At 42.0% G+C, this 22,742-nt stretch overlaps 1 protein-coding gene across 1 annotated transcript in view; it reads left to right on the forward strand.

Annotated features, from left to right (window-relative positions):
• The window catches only part of LOC128662795 (ubiquinol-cytochrome-c reductase complex assembly factor 1-like), a 224,165-nt gene that overhangs the window by 150,924 nt on the left and 50,499 nt on the right, over window positions 1-22,742 (forward strand). The window contains exon 4 of the mRNA XM_053716756.1: window positions 8,983-9,090. Coding sequence (XP_053572731.1) covers window positions 8,983-9,090 — 108 coding nt within the window. The remainder of the gene's footprint in view (window positions 1-8,982; window positions 9,091-22,742) is intronic.

Raw genomic sequence — 22,742 nt, forward strand, 5'->3', positions numbered from 1 at the left:
TGGGGCGTTCCCAACTCCTCGCAGCCCCTCCAACATTTGGGTGAATTGACTGCCGAGATTTTAAACAAGCGGATGGGAGTCATATGCCATTGTAGCATAACCTTGAGAAATAACTCGTACAGGGTTATGCAGTGTATAGCTTTCTTGGTTAATTGGACAGCCATCCGCCATTGTTGTGGTTCGTTTGAAACCATCAGGGAAGATTCCCATCGCCTTACTGGAGGGGATTTATAGAAAACTGGAGGCTTCATGAGCGTAAGATACGAGATGGACAGAAGTTTACCGGGGGATGTCATAGAGTCCCAGCGAACTTCCCAAGCGGTTTTAGACCTTAGTGGGCCCGCACCAAAGCCCCACGAGAGGAGAAGGCTACGTAGTCTCCAGAATTCAAAGTGCAATCGAGGAGGCGGATTAAACTTCCGAAGAAAGTCCTGGTAGTTTAGTAGCTTATCCCCTGCATAGAAATCTGCTATTCTAGTCAGCCCCAAAGCGAGCCATAAGTTGGGATGGGAGTCTGGCAATGACAATAGCAGCCCCCTAAGGGAATGCGATGGCGAGGGATGCGGCGCTACGGTCGAAAGGTTGCGAACCTTATCCCAAAACTGCAAATTTGATTTGACAATAGGATTAGTCAAAAGGGCTGGCGTCCTAGAGTGTCTAGGGATCCACACTAGATCTTGTAGGGTGAATCCAGCCGGGAGGGATGCTTGTTCAATCTCTGCCCATCGGCTCTCCAACGGCAGCTTTCATTGGGTTACATGAGAGAGTCTGGCAGCCTCATGGTATTTTAGGATATTGGGGGCAGCCGCCCCACCAGCCAGAAGAGGTTGTTGTAGAATATTAGTAGCAAGTCTCGGAGCCTTATTGCGCCAAATGAATTTGTTACATAGTTGTTGGAATTTGTAAATTGTAGATCTAGGAATCGGGATGGGTAGGGAGCGGAATAGGTAGGTAAGCTTTGGTAGGAGGCTCATTTTGAAGGCCGCGATTCGACTCAGCCATGACAGTGACGGGACATTCCAAGTGTCGGTCGATTTTTCAATAGTTGACAGTAAGGGATTGAAATTCAATTCTATCATCTTCGGAATACTATGTGAGAGATAAACCCCGAGATGTTTGATATGAGTCGTAGACCACGCGAATTTATAAGTGCGTTTCAGTTCATTAAGAGTCCCGTCTGAAATGTTAATAGCATACGCCTCAGTCTTGAGGACATTTAGCTTGTAGTAACTGACTAAGGAGAATTTATTCAGTAGGGAAAATAGATGGGGAAGAGAAGTAATAGGATCCGACACAAGCACCGTTAGATCGTCTGCAAACAAAGCAGTCTTCTGCACCGTGTGATGGACACATACCCCTCGGATTAAGGGGCATGACCGGATGGCCTCGGCTAAGGGTTCCATCATGAGGGCAAAAATAAGTGGGGACATTGGACATCCTTGTCTCGTGCCGTTCGTTATTGAGAAAGTTCTGGAGCAAAACCCCAGACCCCTGACTACTGCCGACGGGGTAGAGTAAAGAGCCGCGATTGCCGTGATGAAGGGCTCCGGAAGACTAAAGCGCCGCAGCACAGCAAACATATATTTCCAGTTCACCCTGTCGAAGGCCTTCTCAGCGTCCAACGACAGGGTGACACAGGGCAAGTGGGAACCATGAGCTTCAAGGTAGACATTCAGGAGACGTCTTGTATTGTCTGGGCCTTGCCGATGTAGGACAAAGCCCACTTGATCTGGTCTGACCAGTGCTGGTAGTAAAGAATTGAGGCGCGAGGCTAAAATCTTAGCGTACAACTTAACGTCTAGGTTCAACAGTGAAATCGGCCTATAGCTGCCACAAAGGGTCAAGTCCTTTCCCTGCTTCGGGAGAGTAATGATAGTGGCCTGTAAAAATTCGGCCGCAAAGGTGCCCCGTTCGCTTGCTAGCGTAAAGAAACGTCCTAGAACGGGATGTAGTGGGGTTTGAAACTTTTTATAAAATAGGTCAGAGAAGCCGTCTGGTCCTGGTGATTTAAAGGCCTTAAGAGATTTGATAGCTTTTTTAATTTCTATTAGTGAAATGGGGTTCTGCAAAGAGTCAATGCAGTCTTGTGGGGCCGAAGGGAGGTTCAGCGAGGCTAAAAATGTCTCAATATTCTCAGATGTTGGAGGGCTAATTGAGCCGTCCTGTTGTAGATTATAGAGGGCGGCATAGTAATCTGCAAAAGCATTGCCAATATCTGTGGGTTTTATAACACACCGTCCATCTATCTTCAGCATGGGGATGCGCGCTGCCGCCGTTTTCTGGCGTAATCTATTGGCCAATAATCTATCAGCTTTATTACCCTTATGGTAGTATAATTCTTTAAGCCGTAGGAGTCTCACGGCTGTCCTCTCGGACTCCAACTGTACTATACGGGCCTTAAGATCCACTAGTTGTTTGGACAGTGTATCTGTGGGGTTCATTTTATGTTCCCCAGAAATCTTTCGGAGGCTCATAGTAAGTTGTGCAAGGGTTTCTCCTTTGCGTTTTTTCTCGGCTGCTGCTATTTTTATAAACGACCCTCGGATATATGCTTTCAGTGCAGCCCATAAAGTGAAGTCGTCAACTTCACCATTGTCATTAGAAGCTAGAAACTCGGTAATGTCTTCAGCAATGGAAGCCTCCGTTCCAGGATTGGAAAACAAGTGAGGATGCAAGCGCCATGTTGCCGCTCGTTGAAGTTCTATGGAGGATCGTAAATTAATATATACAGGATCATGGTCGGACCATGGGCATTGAGGAATCCAAGTACGAGTCACACCATCCAGAAGACCCGGGTCACAGAAGAAAAAATCTATCCGCGAATATGAGCGATGTACTGGAGAGAAATAAGTATAATCCCGAGCAGTCGAGTTAAGGGCACGCCAGATGTCAAATAGATTGAAGCGGTAGATTAAGTGTCGAAATTGGTGCGATAATTCAGCCATTGGCTTAGGGAATTTGCGGGGGGTGTCCGATCGTCTATCCAGATTGGGGTCCCATATAAGATTGAAATCCCCGGCGAGGAGCAAAAGGCCCTGACGCAGAGTCTCCAGTTTCTGGAGAAACTTGCGTAGAGACCGAATGTGTTGTTTATTAGGTCCATAATAAGAGGCTAGCGTATACAGCGCACCGTCCAGTTTACAGACTAGAATCAGGTATCGTCCCTGAGGGTCAGAGTCGACAAAAATTTTCTCATAAGAGACATCTTTATGTATGAGGATAGCCGTTCCTCTTGATTTCTGAGAGAAACTGGCAGTTTCAACTATCGGATACAATTTAGACTGGATGGGTGTCCTTGTACCTTTTACCCAGTGGGTCTCTTGAAGGAAAACCAGGTGGGCCCGAGCCTTGGCTAAAGATCTAAGGCAGAGACTGCGCTTAGTCGGAGAGTTGAGTCCTCTCACATTGTGAGTGACACAACAGTATGGCATAGTTACAAATGTGCGTCCTCTCGCTATAGACTGGGGTCGGGCGGATTGTCAGGACAGTGGTGGGTAGTTGGGGAAGGGACAAAAAGGGCGGAGGACACGAAAGGAAGAGGGGAAGAAAAGGGAGGAAAAAAAAAAAAAAAAAGGATTGCTTAGGATAAATACAATTCAACACAGTCTCATAAATAAAAGAAAATAATACTGGTATAAACAATATTCAAGTTAAAACGTACAAACAGTCAAATAAGAGTACAAGGTGCGGTATATAATCAAGATAAACCGCGTATGCAGTCTCTAGAATACTTTTCCAGAGTACTTTAAGTGGGGGGAGTGGTAGCCAGTGCCAGCTGGCAATTTAGTTATTAAATCCGCATCATTGGGAGAGCTTGACAGGGGAAAGAAAGAGTAAAGTGTGAATGGAAGAGAAGAGGGAGGGGTAAGTACACACACAGGCCCCGGATCCAGGGGGGAAAGATTGACAGAGTGGGTAGAGAAGAAAAGAGAGGGTCAAGATGGGATAAAAGGAAGAGAGAGAAGAAAAGAAGAAAAAAAAAAAAAAAAAAAGGGGGGGGGGGAGAGTGGGGGGAAATAGCATCAATTTCGGACCAAATCTATTAATGCAATAATAGTGAATGTTAAACATCAACATAACAGTGAGAATCTAAAGCAAAAGGGTAAACCAGCCCCCTGTTCAGCACCCCACCTCCACATCCCGGAAATCGCAGGTAGTTCGTCAACCCATCTAATAGAAGATGGGACTGATAGTATGCTAATGGTGGAGGAAGCATGCAGCACAGGATGGCCCAGGTATTGCAAAATATATCAGCCAAGATGTGGCTCCACATAACCATACAACATATAAAGGGTAGTACAATGTAAGAAAACATCAACAGTATTGATATATTAGGCCATCAGCTGGCGGAATGTATCCGCCCCGCCAACCGAGTAAACTTTTGTAGTACCCAACAATAAAATAACCGCTATGGTAAAAACAACATATAATCTGTACATTGCAGTAAGTTCACGGCATCTTCAAGCACTATCAATTAAATACTAGAGAACTATTATGCCAGTTGGAAAGCACGATACTTCCCGGTGTTGCGGGCGGCAGACAATGCCCGAACCCATTGTAAGATAGATGGGGGGGGATGTCACCGAAAGAGGTACCGTGGAGCACAAGTGGCATATACAACACAGCATACATCATCTGTAATTTAGGTGGATTAGACAGTAAATGACAAATCTGAGAGAACAATGCATATGAGAGCGAGGTCACCACAAAATGGTGCATTCAGTGCTGCATCTCCATTATGCGGCCATCTCACGCTCTAGATAAACAAAGCATACTAACAATAAGAGAGTAAAATATGCTCTTAAAAGCTCAGGTGTTTCCCGGGCCCCCATAGCAAATAGAAAAGGTTATCCCCAGTAGGAGGTGAGACTTGGAGAGAAGAGAGAAGAAAAAGAGAAGGAAAAAAGAGAGGAAAAAGAGAGAGAAGAAGAGAAAAAAAAAAAAAATGGAAGAAAGAAGGAGAGAAAGAACAAAAAGATAGTAAGTAGTATAGAGAGTAGACACATATACACTTTAAAATAAAATACTTTGCATATATCAAACCTAAGGAGGAGGAAAAAAAAAGAGAAAACATTGAGCAATGGAAAGTCACTTGTAAATTATATTGACAGATGGTTAGTGAGCAGTGGGGAGGTGGAGATGCTCCACCACCCCTATACCTCATGTGCAGTCATCGTCATCTGCTCGTGCCTGAGTAGTTGTAGCTAAGTCACTGGATGGTCTTTGGGGTAAAGGACCCCATTGTGGGACCATAGGGTTCAAAGAGCTTTGTAGTGGAGAGTCAGGTGAAGATGAAGATGTGGCACTCCATTTTTGCAGAAGGTTGTGACTTTGTTCAAGAGTGGTCACAATATACTGCTGGTTGTCCTTGAGAACAAAAAGTCTGGTCGGATGACCCCATCTGTACTTTATGTTGTTTGTCCTAAGAAACTTGGTGAAACTTCCAAAAGACTTTCGCTGCTGGAGGGTGTGGTGAGAGAGATCGGCAAAGATGTTAATGTCCTGAAATTGTTCAGGCAAGGTGGGTTTGGACATAGAGGCTCTTACTAACCTCTCTTTGTATGTGTAGAAGTGTAGCCGAACAATGACATCTCTTGGTTTATCAGTTGCTAGGCTTCTAGGGCGTAGAGCCCTGTGTGCCCTATCAATGAGTCCCTCATTTGGATTTGCCGGTGGTGCCAGATGATTGAAAAATTCAGAGAGGTGGGTGACCAAGTCACTAGAGGATATGCTTTCAGGGATCCCCCTGAGGCGTAGATTATTCCGGCGGGATCGGTCTTCAGCATCCGCCACTTTGTTTTCTAGCATAATAAGCTGTTCCGCCAAACTCTGGGCATATGCAAGGACATTACCCTGTTCAACTATCATGTCTTCCTGCTTCCTCTCAATTGTGTCCACTCTTTCAGAAGTAGATGTCAAATCTCGCCGCATCTCAGTCAGCGAGGCAGTTATTTGGGACTGAAAAGAGGAGTGATGTGCCTCAAGCAAAGTTTGCAATGATGATAAAATAAACGAAGGTGTCACCGTTGTTGGGGCAGCATCTTGGAGGGCTTCGAGGGTATTGGATACTAAATCTGATCCATGTGTTGAGGTATTAGTGCTATCTTGTGAATCTTCATTTGTAGATAATATCATAGGATTGAAATGGTCCACCACAGTCCTTTTAGGGCCACCTACCGGCTTTGGTTTCCGTTTGTTAGATTGTGCCATCTTCAGGACTTCAAATGGCACACCTGACAATTAAGAGCACAGGACACAGCTAGAAGATCAAAATTTTATAAACTGATGTTGCAGAGTAAGCCAGAGTAATGTGTATATGTAGTAGGATCCGGAGCCTGAGGGGCCTCCCCTCCCCTTAGGCAATACAATTAGCAGCACATTTTAAGGTAGAGGAGTGCTGTTGATTCTCTTAAGGCGATTCTTGTGTTTCACCTATGTTGCTGTTGGTGTAATATAGGATTTCCCGACCTCCGCTGGGGTAGTTGTCACTCAGGGTCAGGTATCATGTATGGCACCCTCCTGAGGGAGTGCCCCCTTTTGGGCGAAGCAGGAAAAAGGAGATGGGGTATGACCCGTCACCACTGAGGATAGCGGGAAAGGGAGGAGGGTGTCACATCTGGCCCTGGGAATCAATGGAGTCTGGTATTACAGCAGTACTTTAGAATAATGTTCACCATCAATTTTGGCACTGAGGGTCTTATCCAAAAAGAAAAAATACACAGCTGTACAGTAACTTGTAAAAAAAAAAAAAGGCCACAGTTCTTAATGTTAGTAAGAGAGCTTTTGCTGCACAGAGGCTAATGTTATCTGATTTAGGCGTGTGGAGGATCAGTATAGAGCAAAGTGTCCAAATATGAAGGCAAAATAAATGAGGTATATTGCAGTCTACACACTGGTAATTAGAGGATTTCACATTATAAAGAGCGGCAGTAGAGTGTGTAAAGATTTAAAGTAATGGTTTCCATTTGCCACCCACAGAGTTGTAAGGCTTATTCAAAGAAAATCGCAGTGAGGTAGCAGTTGTATACAATGCTTCAACAGAAGGTAGAATGATGGTTATAAAGCCAAATCTAAGGAACCTGAATTGAATGTCTCTTAGTGAAAGAAAGAAAAAAAAGCAAGTTGTTGGTTACTTACAAACTGCCACGTGGGATGCCGTTAGGAGTGTTGAGTTTCTAGTACCATAAAAAACTGGTTGTTAACCAGTATATTCACCTCTCCCAGTGTGCTTGGTAGTCCGGTAGTTCAAGGAGATGGTCCTGCAGTAATCAGGTGTAATTCCGCCAGTGAAGGCTTAACTGCGTGTGCCGGTGTAGGCCGCGACCACGGCCTTTCCTGTAAAATGGTCTGGAGCTCCCAAGCGGGTGTTATTTGCGATTGTAAATTTTTGCAAAAACGAGCAAGAAACAGTGCCGGGTGGTTGTAGTAGCTGCCCTAGATATATTTTGGGCAATTTCGCTGTATTTAGCAGGTTATATGAGCTAAAATAACACTTTTGTGGCCAGAGCTCTGTCTCCACATTTCCTACCAGTTTGGCTGCCGGCTCCGCCCCCCGATTAATTTTAATTTTGACTTTAATGTACTGGAGAAAATACATGCCTGTAATGTTTGGGTTGAAAGCTATTGTCAAACAAAGAAAGCAGGCACGGATCCCAAAGATAAATGCAAATTCATTTAATAAAGTCAGAAGACATCCATAAAAGTAAAATAGAGTGGAGGAACTAGGTCTTACGCGTTTCGGCTATGCCTTGCTCATAGACCCTTGTCCTCCACTCACACATGTGCATATTTATAGGCTTTAATTAGAGCACCTCCTCCCCCATACACAGTGTCAAAGCAAACAACCCACTTAAAGGGACATATAGCCTATATATTATCTGGTACCAATACAGCATAACAAGCCATCATAACGGATCGGTATGTTATAAATATAAAGTCACATAATAAACAAAAAATATATCTGAAAGATATGTATAAAGGCAATAATATCTATACAATATCAGTAAAATTGTAGTAATTACAAGCTCATTGGTAAATAGTCACATAATCATCAAATTATCACAAATGCAGGCAATGCTAAAAGAGGAAGCATAAACATTATAATTAGAGAGCCCTGTAACAAACTCAGTATAAAGCCTTATTGCCAAAGGTTTATTATATCTCCATCAATGTTAAAGCCCTGTGGTACTCTAGTGCGTAAAGTAAAAATCCAATGCAATCTCGCTTCCTAAGTAAGGCTACTATGTCGCCACCCCTAGGAGGACGTTTGACTTGCTCCAGTATACACCATTTGAAAGCTATTGTGATTGACCCTATGTTATGCTGTTGACTATTACCAACCCACTGTAGATTTGAAACTGCTGTGCTATTAATAAAGTTCAGCTATCTGAGTAGCCATGGCCCAAGTGTCTGTTGCTAACATTCTAGGTTTGTCAGTGGCTGCTACCCTTGCCTAGAGAGAGCCAGTTCTTGCAAAACACACACACATATAAAGCATACACACATTAGGCGCATACATGCCATAAAGAGTACAATTATTGTAGATGAGAGAGCCAGTTCTTGCAAAACACATATAAAGCATACACACATTAGGCGCATACATGCCATAAAGAGTACAATTATTATAGATTTTAAATTTTTGTCTAGCTCCTAGATTTTGAACAAATTTGCTTAGACGCATCATAATATAGTAAGGTTTTAATATGGCTAAATAAATGTTTGAACCTGGACCATCAGTCTACAATTGTGTGTACACCATTCCAAACAGAGCAGAGGCAATACTGCAAAACAACTTGTTATTGAACTATTTGATGAGAAGAGAACCTTGAGGAAAACATGAGAATGACACTTCTATACAGGGAGCTTCATTTGCAGTAAGAATTGCTTCTTGGTTCATTTGAATGGCCTTTGAATTTGTTTTAAATCACTGCATATATAAATTTGTTTTGATAGCAATTACAAAAATTTCCTTTTCTTCCCCAGCACCATACATTAAAAGATAAGCTGCAGCCTTCAGAAGAAGAAATCGGAACATTTACAAAAATAATAGAAGCAATGGGTTTTACTGGACCTTTGAAATACAACAAATGGGTGAGTAACAGTAACAAGTACAACTAAGAAATATTATAAACTGAATGAGATACCTACAGAGAGATTATTAGATGAATATGAAATTACATGTTCAGATGGGTTTTCTATATTTTTAACAGAAGCATAATTATTTCAAAATAGACTGCATATTACAAACAGAGATAGCATATTAGCAATACATCACTGAGGCAGGGCTGTCCCTTTAATAAGAATGGAGTTGTTGTCAACATTTTGTTTTGTGACTGAATAGATGAGTATGTTTGTTTATTTTAGTACCAAGGTACATTTTTGATTCCTGCATCCTTGTAACTTATTGTGAAGCAAGTCACAATGAGCTGTCTCCTTCACCTACTCGCAAAGCTATCTCTCTCCCTACTAATGCAGCACAGGATGCATGGAACTGTTTATTTTTATTTGGAAATACACAGGAAGTACCTGTCTGTATTCACCTGGCTGATAAGCAGTACTTAAAGGGATACTAAACCCATTTTTTTAATTTTGTGATTCAGATAGAGCATGCAATTTTAAGCAACTCTCTAATTTACTCCTATTATCAAATTTTTCTTTGTTCTCTATCTTTATTTAAAAATCAAAAATGTAAACTTAGGAGCCAGCCCATTTTTGCTAAATGTTGCCACCAATCAGCAAGCACTATCCATGGTGCTGAACCAAAAATGGGCCCGCTCCTTTGCTTGTATTCCTGCTTTTTCAAATAAAGATAGCAAGAGAACGAAGAAAAAATGATAATAGGAGTAAATTATAAAGTTGCTTAAAATTGCATGCTCTATCTGAATCATGAAAGACAAAAATTGGGTTTAGTATCCCTTTAAGGAGTAGCAATATGCCAGGAATGAACAACAGCTCAGTGGCCCAGTGACCACCTGGAGGTAGCATCTTTTAGCCCAATTATGCTTTTCACTGAGGAGAACTTCCCTGTAGTATATTAGTCTGATTCTCCTCTTTTTAAATGTTCTCTCATAGACACAACAAAGAAATATTACTTTAATTCCATTCAATGAATCAAGTTTATGTCCAGTGTCTGAAAGAGATTATAGGTGAAAACAAGGAGAATGCAAGAAGAAATGTGCTTATTTAGGGGACTAAAAAGAAAAATTGCAGCAGTTAAATCTACAATAAAGTTATACATGCAAACTTGCTGACTCCACATTTAAGAAATGTAACCTAGAAAATCCTCAAATGACAACATTTCCCAAAGCAGTGTTAAGCTAATGGTGTGTTATTTGCCTGGCATCCTCTAAAATATCTGAGAATGTGGAAAAATAAAGCCGGCTTTTAATTTCACCTGCACTTCACTAGCTATATCTTATAGAACTAAGGGATAAAAGGGGAGAACTCCACACACATTAGTTAATGAAATGTTTTTCAGAAAAAAAATAACCTTTATTTAAAAAAAAAAAAATGTAGCAGTACTTGATGAAGTATCTAGTGTATAAACTTTGTGTAGGACATCTGTTCGTTGTGGTTTTGTGGCATCTGGCATCTTCTAAATGCTGACATTTTAACTCCTCTTAAATAAAGGTTAAGTGATTTAATGAAAACGTTAGTCCCAGGTTTTGCCATTTTGGGTGTGTTGAATCACACTTTTTGTGTATTTTGCTACCTTTAGATCATTCGGAGGAACTTTCCTTTGACCATTTTCACATTTACATAATAAGTCTGAATACTACACTTACTAGACTATTTTTAATATATCAGTCTTGTCTCCTAATCAATTTTAAATCTCAAATAATTTTGTTAAAGGAACAGTTAAGTCCAAAATAAACTTTCATGATTCAAATAGGGCATGTAATTTTATACAACTTTCCTTTTTTTTTACTTTTATTATCAATTTTGCTTTGTTCTCTTGGTATTCTTAGTTGAAAGCTAAACCTAGGAGGGCTAATTTCTTAGCCCTTGAAGGCCACCTCTAATCTAAATGCATTTTGACAGTTTTACACCACTAGAGGACGTTAGTTCATGTGTTTCATATAGATAACATTGAGCTCATGCACTTAAATTTACAGAGTGAGCACTGATTGGCTAAAATGCAAGTCTGTCAAAAAAAATGTGTATTATTATAACTCTGTTGGTTATGCAAAACTGGGGAATGGATAATTAAGGGATTATCTATCTTTTAAAACAACAAATATTCTGGTGTTGACTGTCCTGTTAAGTACATGTGTTAAAATGTGTTTTTAGATATAAAATGTTCTTTATAATAGAGGGGCAAACATTTTCCTTTTAGTAAGAAGAGTTTTAGCTTAAACTTCAGTGGTGTAAACTGGGATGTCCCTCTGGCGGCCCATGGGCCACATGCAGAACTCTGCGCTAGTCTTTGCAGGTGAGAGGATCCGTGACTTGCCTTTGCTGCAACATTACTGTGCACTATTGAGACAACCTAGACAACAGTGAATTGCAGGATAAGTGCTGGCAGTGCTGACATTATCCTGGAATATTTTTTATTATAACTTCACTTTGTTTTTTCCTATTAGTTATTCTTAAGGAAGAAGCCAGTCTTGTAGAACTTTTTAGTTATTTTTATTTTTTCTGATGCTTTTCTAAAAAGACACTGGGATAGTTTATTTTTCTTTATTTCTCAGACTCCAAAAGGGATTCTGACTCTAGATCATCAGGCAGTGGCAAATACTTCAGATGTTCTTCTGCCCCATCGGTCTCCTTTTGCTTGAGGGATGGGATGTAAGATCATACTATAAGTTTATTTAAGTCCTCACGCTTGATTTTATGATAGTGGTTAAAACCCTTAATTAACTTAAAAAATGCTGGAATTACTTTATTTACCAATCTTATTTACCTCAGTTAGTGCTGTTTTACGTTATCTTCAGAACAGAATAGCCGAGACAGCTCTGGAGTTTTTCTTAGGCTGCTGATGTATAACATTTATATAGAGGATTTAAATCAGGTTTCCTGTCATGTGTCACATTCTGAAATAGATGGAGGCAATGCTCAAGGCATATTTAACTGATGCCTCTTTTGAATCCTTGACTGTCACTGCGAAGTTATAAATATCAAGTAGGAGACAGATTTTTATGATGCGGCCCTATAGTTTCAATGTCAAATCCAATATACGCAGTATATACAATCAGTATGACATACACAAGAATAAGTGTCTTGCAGCCAAGTCTTCAACAGTAAAACAGACCTGGTATGAGTCAATAAGTACAGTGTACTGGATACATATTACCTCCGACCCCCATTCCCGTCATCTGACGCATTTCACTGCAGCTTTATCAAAGGTGACTGGTATCCTGACTAAAAACGCCAGCTTTTAAAGGGACACTGAACCCACATTTTTTCTTTAGAATTAAATAGATTTGGGGGTGACAGAGTTAAGAAAGTAGCAGGTATGATTTATATTCTAGTATAATTAGTATATACCTAGTATATTAATTACAAAAATTCTTAGAAACAATACCTGTTGTGGAATCTGGATTAGAGCAACATACAACAACTAGTTAAACTAATTGTAAAAGAGAATACAATAAAGTTTAAGAGCAAACAGTTCCACAAATATCTTATAAATGTTCCATATCATTCACACATTATACCTTTTATTAGAATAAACTAGGAACATACACGCATACAGTAGCAAAGGCTTAAATATTAAAAACACTTAAACTCTGTGGAATGCAGAAGAGGAAACGTTCGTGAAACGCGCGTCAGGGGTCCGACAGGAGCGGCTCTGTCTCTCTTGTTCGTCTTTTTAATTTGCTTACTCTTGTGGTTAATTATGGTTAATAAGAATTTAGAGTAATCATGTTCGCAGCCTCTAGTCCTTAATACTAACGGATTAAAATTAATTCAACCCTCGGATTGTAAGGGCTTAGCTTATTGTAATATTGACCTGACTGAGGACTGTTTGACATTATTAATAATACTCCTTATATCCAATTGTTATTCTGCATTCCACAGAGTTTAAGTGTTTTTAATATTCAAACCTTTGCTACTGTATGCGTGTATGTTCTTAGTTGATTCTAATAAAAGGTATAATGTGTGAATGATATGGAACTTTTTTAACACTTTGAGAATTACAAACTCTGCAGAGTTAACATTTATAAGATATTTGTGGAACTGTTTGCTCTTAAACTTTATTGTATTCTCTTTTACAATTAGTTTAACTAGTTGTTCCACATTTTTTCCAATTGTGATTCAGATAGAACATGCAATTTTAAGCAACTTTCTAATTTACTCCAATTATCAAATTCTTTTCATTCTATTGGTATTTTTATTTGAAATGCAAGAATGTAAGTTTAGATGCCGGCCCATTTTTGGTGAACACACTGTTGTTCTTGCTGATTGGTGGGTAAATTCACCTACCAATAAACAAGTGCTTTTCATGGTTCTGAACCAAAGAAATAGCTTAGATGCCTTATTTTTCAAATAAAGAAAGCAAGAGAACGAAGAAAAATTGATAATAGGAGTAAATTAGAAAGTTGTTTAAAATTGCATTCTCTATCTGATCTATCACGAAAGAAAAAAATTGGGTTCAGTGTCCCTTTAAATATCCCTCCGATCACGTGACTGCAGGTTTTGAAACCGGAAGTTACATATTCAGGCATTTTTGAGCCATAAAGAAAAATTGGCAATACAGGCTAAGATGTTACTAGGCAGAATATCTGACATATCAATATGAGTACAAAGTTACCATGTAACAATATTCCTTTGTATAAGTATCCTTTACATTTAATCTCTAGATACAACTAATGTCTACAAAGATTGTGCTCATAGTTTTTTTTCCTCCATAATAGTAAATGCCGAATGTTATCTATTTAGGCAACTACAATTAATGAAATAAAAAAATACTTATTCTTGAGTATGTCATTCTGATTGTATATACTGCATATATTGCATTCAACATTGAAACTATACGGCCGCATAATAAATATCTGTCTCCTACTTGATATTTATTTCTCTTCTTAGGTTCATAAAGCCTTATGGCTTAAGAGAAGTTAATCTAATAATGAGTGCAAGCATATAGTCCTTTTTCCTTCTAAATAATACTAAAGACACTGGATCTGTTTCAAGGGTCAATAAATTCAAAATTAAACTTTTATGATTCGGGCAGAGTGTGATATTTTAAACAACTTTCCAATTTACTTCTATTATCTAATTTTCATTATTTTCCTGGTAACCCTATGTTAAAAAATACCTAGGTAGGCTTAAGAGCAGCAGTGCACTACTGGCAGCTAGCTGCTGATTGTTTTTTGCACAAATATGCTTTCTGTCATTGGCTCACATGTGTTCAGCTAGCTCACAGTAGTCCATTGCTGCTCTTTAAACAAAGGATACCAAAAGAATGATGCAAAGTAAAGTAGAAAATTGTTTAAAATAGTATGCTCTATCTGAATCATGAAAGGAAAAAAATTGGTTTGTGTCACTTTAAATTTCTTTTATAATATGTGTTTTCCATCTTAATATGAGGAGAGTCCATGGCTTCATTCCTGGGAAATACTGAACCTGGCCACCACAGCCAAAGGCTTAATTACCTCCCCCACATCCCCCAGTAATTCTTTGCCTTTCGTCACAGGAACCGGCAGCGGCTGTTGCTGCGGTTTCTGGAGCGGCGACCTACTGATGCGACTCCTTATCTGAATTGATAGAGGTGAAATGTCCCCTCGACGTGGTCCAGGAAAGAATTAGGGCCTTAAGGGGAGCTAATTCTTTTATTTGTGATGCAAATATGCAGATTATTCGCCTGAATGCCAAGACCCCAGGTTTTTCTGTGCTAGCACTCTGGCTGAAGTCTTGGTCTGCGGACATGACTTCGAAGTCTAGACCTCTTTCCCTTACGTTTAAGGGTAAAAGTCTCATTGGTCCAGGCTTGGACTCAATCATATCCACGGTTGTTGGAGGCAAGGGTGCCTTTTTACCGCAGGATAAGAAGAACAAACCTAAGGGACAAGGTCCTAATTTTCGCTCCTTTCGTTTGGACAAATCCCCTCTACAAAGCCTGAGCAGTCCAAGGGAACTTGGAAACCTCCTCAGTCCTGGAATAAATCCAAGCAGAACAAGAAGCCTGCTGAGTCGAAGTCGGCATGAAGGGGCGGCCCCGATCCGGCCTTGGATCTGGTCGGGGCAGACTATCTCTATTTTCGGAAGCCTGGTTTTGAGACGTGCAAGACCCGTGGGTACTGGAGGTCATTTCTCAGGGATACAGGATAGGTTTTAAGTCTCATCCTCCCAGGGGCAGATTCCTCTTATCAAACCTGTCTTCAAGACCAGAAAAGAGAGAAGCTTTTCTAGGGTGTGTGAGGGATCTCTCCTCCCTGGGGGTTATTGTACCAGTACCTCCAGCAGAGAGAGGTCTGAGTTACTACTCAAACCTCTATGTGGTACCAAAGAAGGAGGGTACTTTTCGTCTGATTCTGAAGTGCTTAAACAAATTCCTGGCTGTCCTGTTGTTCAAGATCGAGACAATAAGGTCCATTCTTCCCTTAGTCCAGGAAGGACAATTCATGACAACGATAGACCTGAAGGATGCCTCCCTCCACGTCCCTATACACAAGTAACACTTCAAGTTCCTAGACCAGCACTTCCAGTTTATTGCACTTCCATTTGGTCTAGCTACTGCTCCAAGAGTTTTTACAAAGGTTCTAGGGGCTCTGCTTGAAGTGGCCAGAACCAGAGGGATTGCAGTGGTGCCTTACTTAAACAATATTTTGGTTCAAGCACCATCCTGTCATCCGGCAGAGGACGATTCGGAAACACTTCTTTCTCTTTTTCGATCTCATGGATGGAAGATAAACTTAGAAAAGTGTTCTCTTATTCCCAGTACCAGGGTCGGAGTTCCTGGGTACGATAATGGACTCCATATCCATGAGGATATTTCTTACAGACCAGAGACGTTCCAAGCTAACATCCGATTGTCTTGCCCTCCAGACCTCCTTCAGGCCATCTGTGGCTCGGTGAATGGAGGTAATTGGGCTCATGATGTCCTGCATGTACATCATCCCCTTTGCCAGATTCCATCTCAGACCTTTTCAGCTGTGCATGCTGAGACAGTGGAACAGCAATCATTCAGATCTGTCTCAACAGATTTCTCTGGACAACTGGTCGAGAGAATCGCTCTCCTGGTGGCTCTGTCCAGATCACTTGTCCCAAGGGACATCCTTCTTGAGACCATCCTGGGAGATTGTTACTACGGACGTGAGGCTCACAGGATGGGAAGCTGTTTGGAGTGCCAGGAAGGCACAGGGCCTGTGGATTCAAGAGAAATCCCTTCTCCCGATCAACATCTTGGAGCTTCGAGCGATCTTCAATGCTCTGGAGGTTTGGCCCCTTCTGGGTTCGGCCCAGGGTATCAGATTACAATCGGACAACATAACCTCTGTGACTTACATCAACCATCAAAGGGGAACAAGGTGCTCCCTAGCAATGAGGGAAGTATCTTGGATTCTGGAATGTGCGGAGGCCCACAACTGCTCGCTGTCAGCGATCCACATTCTGGGTGTGGACAACTGGGAAGCGGATTTCCTCAGCAGACAATCCTTTCATCCGGGGGAATGGTCTCTCCATCTTGAGGTGTTTGCGGAGATTTGCAACAGATGGGGGACGCTGGAGATAGATCTCATGGCGTCCCAGCTCAATTCCAAGCTACCCAGATATGGGTTGTGGTCCAGGGATCCTCAGACAGAGCTAATAGATGCATTAGCAGTGCCTTGGAGGTTCAGTCTGATCTACATTTTCACGCCATTACCACTTCTACCTCATGTGGCATCAAGCAGGAGCGAGCATTAGTGATTCTAATTGCTCCACCGTGGCCTCGGAGGATGTGGTTCGCTGATCTGGTGGGGATGTCCTCATCTCCTCCATGCAGGGATCTGCTGGAACAAGGTCCTTTTGTTCATCAAAATCTAGATTCTCTGAGGCTGACTGCGTGGAAAATGAAAGCTTAGTCCTAGCCAAGAGAGGGTTTTCTGAGAGAGTTATTGGTACTCTCATTCAAGCTCGTAAGCCGGTTACTCGTCGCATCTATTATAAGGTGTGGAGGACCTACTTATTCTGCTGTGAAGAGCGTGATTTTCCCTGGCATAAGGTCAGGGTTTCCAGGATTCTTTCCTTTCTCCAGGATGGTCTGGAGAAGGGCCTTTCGGCTAGCTCCCTTACGGGACAGATCTCGGCCCTATGTTTTGCTGCACAAGAGGCTCGCTGAGCTTTTGGACGTCAAGTCTTCAGGCTCTGACTAGAATCAGGCCTGTGTTTCGGTCTAGCGCTCCTCCTTGTAGTTTAAATCTTGTTCTTAAGGTTCTGCAGAGGGCTCCGTTTGAGCCTATGCACGGCCTTGATATTATATTGCTATCTTGGAAGGTTCTCTTTTTACTGGCTATTGCTTTGGCACGCAGAGTATCTGAGATAGCTGCCTTGCAATGTGAGCCACCTTACCTAGTATTCCATACTGATAAGGCTGTTCTTCGTACTGGGTTAGGTTTTCTTCCTAAGGTTGTTTCAGATCGCAACATCAATCAGGAGATTTTTGTTCCTTCCTTGTGTCCTAACACTTCATCTTCGAAGGAGCGGTTAATTCATAATTTGAATGTGGTACGGGCCTTGAAGTTCTATCTTCAAGCTACTAAGGAGTTCAGGCAGACTTCTTCTTTGTTTGTTGTCTATTCTGGGAAGCGTAAGGGGCAGAAAGCCTCGTCCACTTCCTTATATGTTTGGTTTAGGCGTATTATTCGTTTAGCATATGAAACTGCGGGACATAAGCCTCCTCAGAGGATAAGGTCTCATTCAACCAGATCAGTGGCTTTCTCTTAGGCCTTCAAGAATGAGGCCTCTATGGAGCAGATTTGTAAGGCGGCTACCTGGTCCTCCTTAAATAGCTTTTCTCCAACATTGGTGTGTCCGGTCCACGGCGTCATCCTTACTTGTGGGAATATCTCTTCCCCAACAGGAAATGGCAAAGAGTCCCAGCAAAAGCTGTCCATATAGTCCCTCCTAGGCTCCGCCCACCCCAGTCATTCTCTTTGCCGTTGCACAGGCAACATCTCCACGGAGATGGTTAAGAGTATGTGGTGTTTAGTTGTAGTTCTTTATTCTACTATCAAGAGTTTGTTATTTTAAAATAGTGCTGGTATGTACTATTTACTCTGAAACAGAAAAAGATGAAGAGTTCTGTTTGTGAGAGGAAGATGATTTTAGCAGCAGTAACTAAAATCGTTTGCTGTTTCCACATAGGACTGTTGAGATGAAGTAACTTCATTTGGGGGAAACAGTTAGCAGACTTTTCTGCTTAAGGTATGACTAGCCATATTTCTAACAAGACTGTGTAATGCTGGAAGGCTGTCATTTCCCCTTATGGGGACCGGTAAGCCATTTTCTTAGTCTCAAACAGAATAAAGGGCTTTATATGGGCTGTAAAACTGGTAGACACTTTTATGGGCAAAATCGATTGCTTTATTTGAGCATTTTATACATGTTTATGCTTGAAATTCACACTTATAAGCTTGGGGAACGTTTTTTAACGTCAGGCACTGAGTTAGACACCTTTCCAGTCAGGAAGGGCCTTCCCAGTTGTAGGCTGAGCCTTATTTTCGCGCCATTACTGCGCAGTTACTTTTGAGAGCAAGACATGCAGATGCATGTGTGTGGATCTGAAAGTAGTTGGAAAGGTTCCTAGAAGGCTTCATTTGGTATCGTATTCCCCCCTGGGTTTGGTAAAGTCGCAGCAAAGGCTGGGACTGTAGAGGGGTTAAAACTGTAACCGGCTCCGGTTTCGTTATTTTAAGGGTTAAAGCTCTGAAATTTGGTGTGCAATACTTTTAATGCTTTAAGACACTGTGGTGAAAATTTGGTAAATTTTGAACAATTCCTTCATATTTTTTCACATATTCAGTAATAAAGTGTGCACTGTTTAAAATGTAAAGAGACAGTAACGGTTTTGTTTTAAAACGGTTTTTGTGCTTTATAGACAAGTTTAAGCCTGTTTAACATGTCTGTACCTTCAGATAAGCTATGTTCTATATGTATGAAAGTCAATGTGTCTCCCCCTTCAAAATTGTGTGATAATTGTGCCATAGCGTCCAAACAAAGTAAGGACAGTGATGCCACAGATAGTAAAATTGCCCAAGATGTTTCATCAGATGAAGGGAGTAGACATAGTTCTACATCATCTCCTTCTGTGTCTACGCCAGTTTTGCCCACGCAGGAGGCCCCTAGTACTTCTAGCGCGCCAATGCTTATTACTATGCAACAATTGACGGCAGTAATGGATAACTCCATAGCAAATATTTTATCCAAAATGCCTACATATCAGAGAAAGCGCGATTGCTCTGTTTTAAACACTGAAGAGCAGGAGGGCGCTGATGATAATTGCTCTGTCATACCCTCACAGCAATCTGAAGGGGCCATGAGGGAGGTTTTGTCAGATGGGGAAATTTCAGATTCAGGAAAAATTTCTCAACAAGCTGAACCTGATGTTGTGACATTTAAATTTAAATTAGAGCATCTCCGCGCACTGCTTAAGGAGGTGTTATCTACTCTGGATGATTGTGACAACCTGGTCATTCCAGAAAAATTATGCAAGATGGACAAGTTCCTAGAGGTTCCGGTGCACCCGACGCTTTTCCTATACCCAAGCGGGTGGCGGACATAGTGAATAAGGAGTGGGAGAAGCCCGGCATACCTTTTGTCCCCCCTCCTATATTTAAGAAATTATTTCCTATGGTCGACCCCAGAAAGGACTTATGACAGACAGTCCCTAAGGTCGAGGGGGCAGTTTCTACACTAGCCAAGCGCACTACTATTCCTATCGAGGATAATTGTGCTTTCAAAGATCCTATGGATAAAAAATTGGAGGGTTTGCTTAAAAAGATTTTTGTACAGCAAGGTTACCTTCTGCAGCTCATTTCGTGCATTGTTCCTGTCACTACAGCAGCGTGGTTCTGGTTCGAGGAACTAGAAAAGTCGCTCAGTAGAGAGACTCCGTATGAGGAGGTTATGGACAGAGTTCACGCACTTAAGTTGGCTAATTCTTTTATTTTAGATGCCGCTTTGCAATTAGCTAGATTAGCGGCGAAAAATTCAGGGTTTGCTATTGTGGCGCGCAGAGCGCTTTGGCTAAAGTCTTGGTCAGCGGATGTATCTTCCAAGACAAAATTGCTTAATATCCCCTTCAAGGGTAAAACTCTCTTTGGGCCAGAATTGAAAGAGATTATCTCAGACATCACTGGGGGAAAGGGCCACGCCCTCCCACAAGATAGGCCTTTCAAAGCCAAGAATAAGTCTAATTTTCGTTCCTTTCGCAATTTCAGGAATGGACCGGCCTCTAATTCAGCATCCTCTAAACAAGAGGGTAATGCTTCCCAAACCAGCCTGGAAACCGATGCAAGGCTGGAACAAGGGTAAGCAGGCCAAGAAGCCTGCTGCTGCTAACAAAACAGCATGAAGGAGTAGCCCCCGATCCGGGACCGGATCTAGTAGGGGGCAGACTCTCTCTCTTCGCTCAGGCTTGGGCAAGAGATGTTAAGGATCCCTGGGCACTAGAAATAGTCTCCCAGGCTTATCTTCTGGAATTCAAGGAACTACCCCCAAGGGGAAGGTTCCACATGTCTCACTTATCCTCAAACCAAATAAAGAGACAGGCATTTTTACATTGTGTAGAAGACCTGTTAAAAATGGGAGTGATACACCCAGTTCCAACGGCGGAACAGGGAATGGGATTTTACTCAAATCTGTTTGTAGTTCCCAAAAAAGAGGGAACTTTCAGACCAATTCTGGATTTAAAGATCCTAAACAAATTTCTCAGGGTTCCATCGTTCAAAATGGAGACCATTCGAACGATTCTACCTACAATCCAGGAAGGTCAATTTATGACTACCGTGGATCTCAAGGATGCGTATCTACATATTCCTATCCACAAGGATCATCATCAGTTCCTAAGGTTCGCCTTTCTGGACAAACATTACCAGTTTGTGGCCCTCCCATTCGGGTTAGCCACTGCTCCAAGGATTTTCACAAAGGTACTCGGGTCCCTTCTAGCGGTTCTAAGACCAAGGGGCATTGCAGTAAGTTCCTTACTTGGACGACATTCTTATACAAGCGTCGTCTCTCTCAAAGGCAAAGGCTCACACGGACATCGTTCTGGCCTTTCTCAGATCTCACGGATGGAAGGTGAACATAGAAAAAAGTTCCCTGTCTCCGTCGACAAGAGTTCCTTTCTTGGGGACAATAATAGATTCTTTAGAAATGAGGATTTTCCTGACAGAAGTCAGAAAGTCAAAACTTCTAAACGCTTGTCAAGTTCTTCCTTCTATTCCACGTCCTTCCGTAGCTCAGTGCATGGAAGTAGTAGGGTTGATGGTTGCAGCAATGGACATAGTTCATAATTCATCTAAGACCATTACAACTGTGCATGCTGAAACAGTGGAATGGGGACTATACAGATTTGTCTCCAGTGATTCAAGTAGATCAGAAGACCAGAGACTCACTCCGTTGGTGGCTAACCCTGGACCACCTGTCCCAGGGAATGAGCTTCCGCAGACCAGAGTGGGTCATCGTCACGACCGATGCCAGTCTAGCAGGCTGGGGCGCAGTCTGGGAATCCCTGAAAGCTCAGGGATTTTGGTCTCGGGAAGAGTCTCTTCTCCCGATAAACATTCTGGAACTGAGAGCGATATTCAATGCTCTCAGGGCTTGGCCTCAACTAGCAAAGGCCAGATTTATCAGATTCCAATCAGACAACATGACGACTGTTGCTTATATCAATCATCAGGGGGGAACAAGGAGTTCCCTGGCGATGAGAGAAGTGACCAAAATAATAGAATGGGCGGAGGATCACTCCTGCCACCTATCTGCGATCCACATCCCAGGAGTGGAAAACTGGGAGGCGGATTATCTGAGTCGTCAGACATTCCATCCGGGGGAGTGGGAACTTCACCCGGAGATCTTTGCCCAATTAACTCAATTATGGGGCATTCCAGACATGGATCTGATGGCGTCTCGTCAGAACTTCAAGGTTCCTTGCTACGGGTCCAGATCCAGGGATCCCAAGGCGACTCTAGTGGATGCAATAGTAGCGCCTTGGACCTTCAACCTAGCTTATGTGTTTCCACCGTTTCCTCTCATTCCCAGGCTGGTAGCCAGGATCAAGCAGGAGAGGGCCTCGGTGATCTTGATAGCTCCCGCATGGCCACGCAGGACTTGGTATGCAGACCTGGTGAATATGTCATCGGTTCCACCATGGAAGCTACCTTTGAGACAGGACCTTCTTGTACAGGGTCCATTCGAACATCCAAATCTGGTCTCCCTCCAGCTGACGGCTTGGAAATTGAACGCTTGATTCTATCAAAGTGTGGGTTTTCAGATTCTGTGATAGATACTCTGGTTCAAGCCAGAAAACCGGTAACTAGAAAAATTTACCATAAAATATGGAAAAGATATATCTGCTGGTGTGAATCCAAGGGATTCCTATGGAATAAGATCAAAATTCCTAAGATCCTTTCCTTTCTACAAGAAGGTTTGGATAAAGGATTGTCAGCGAGTTCTCTAAAGGGACAGATTTCTGCGTTATCTGTCTTACTACACAAACGACTGGCAGCTGTGCCAGATGTTCAAACATTTGTTCAGGCTCTGGTTAGGATCAAGCCTGTTTACAGACCTTTGACTCCTCCCTGGAGTTTAAATCTAGTTCTTTC

This window comes from Bombina bombina, chromosome 1, assembly GCF_027579735.1.
Source record: "Bombina bombina isolate aBomBom1 chromosome 1, aBomBom1.pri, whole genome shotgun sequence".
Classification (NCBI taxonomy): domain Eukaryota; kingdom Metazoa; phylum Chordata; class Amphibia; order Anura; family Bombinatoridae; genus Bombina; species Bombina bombina.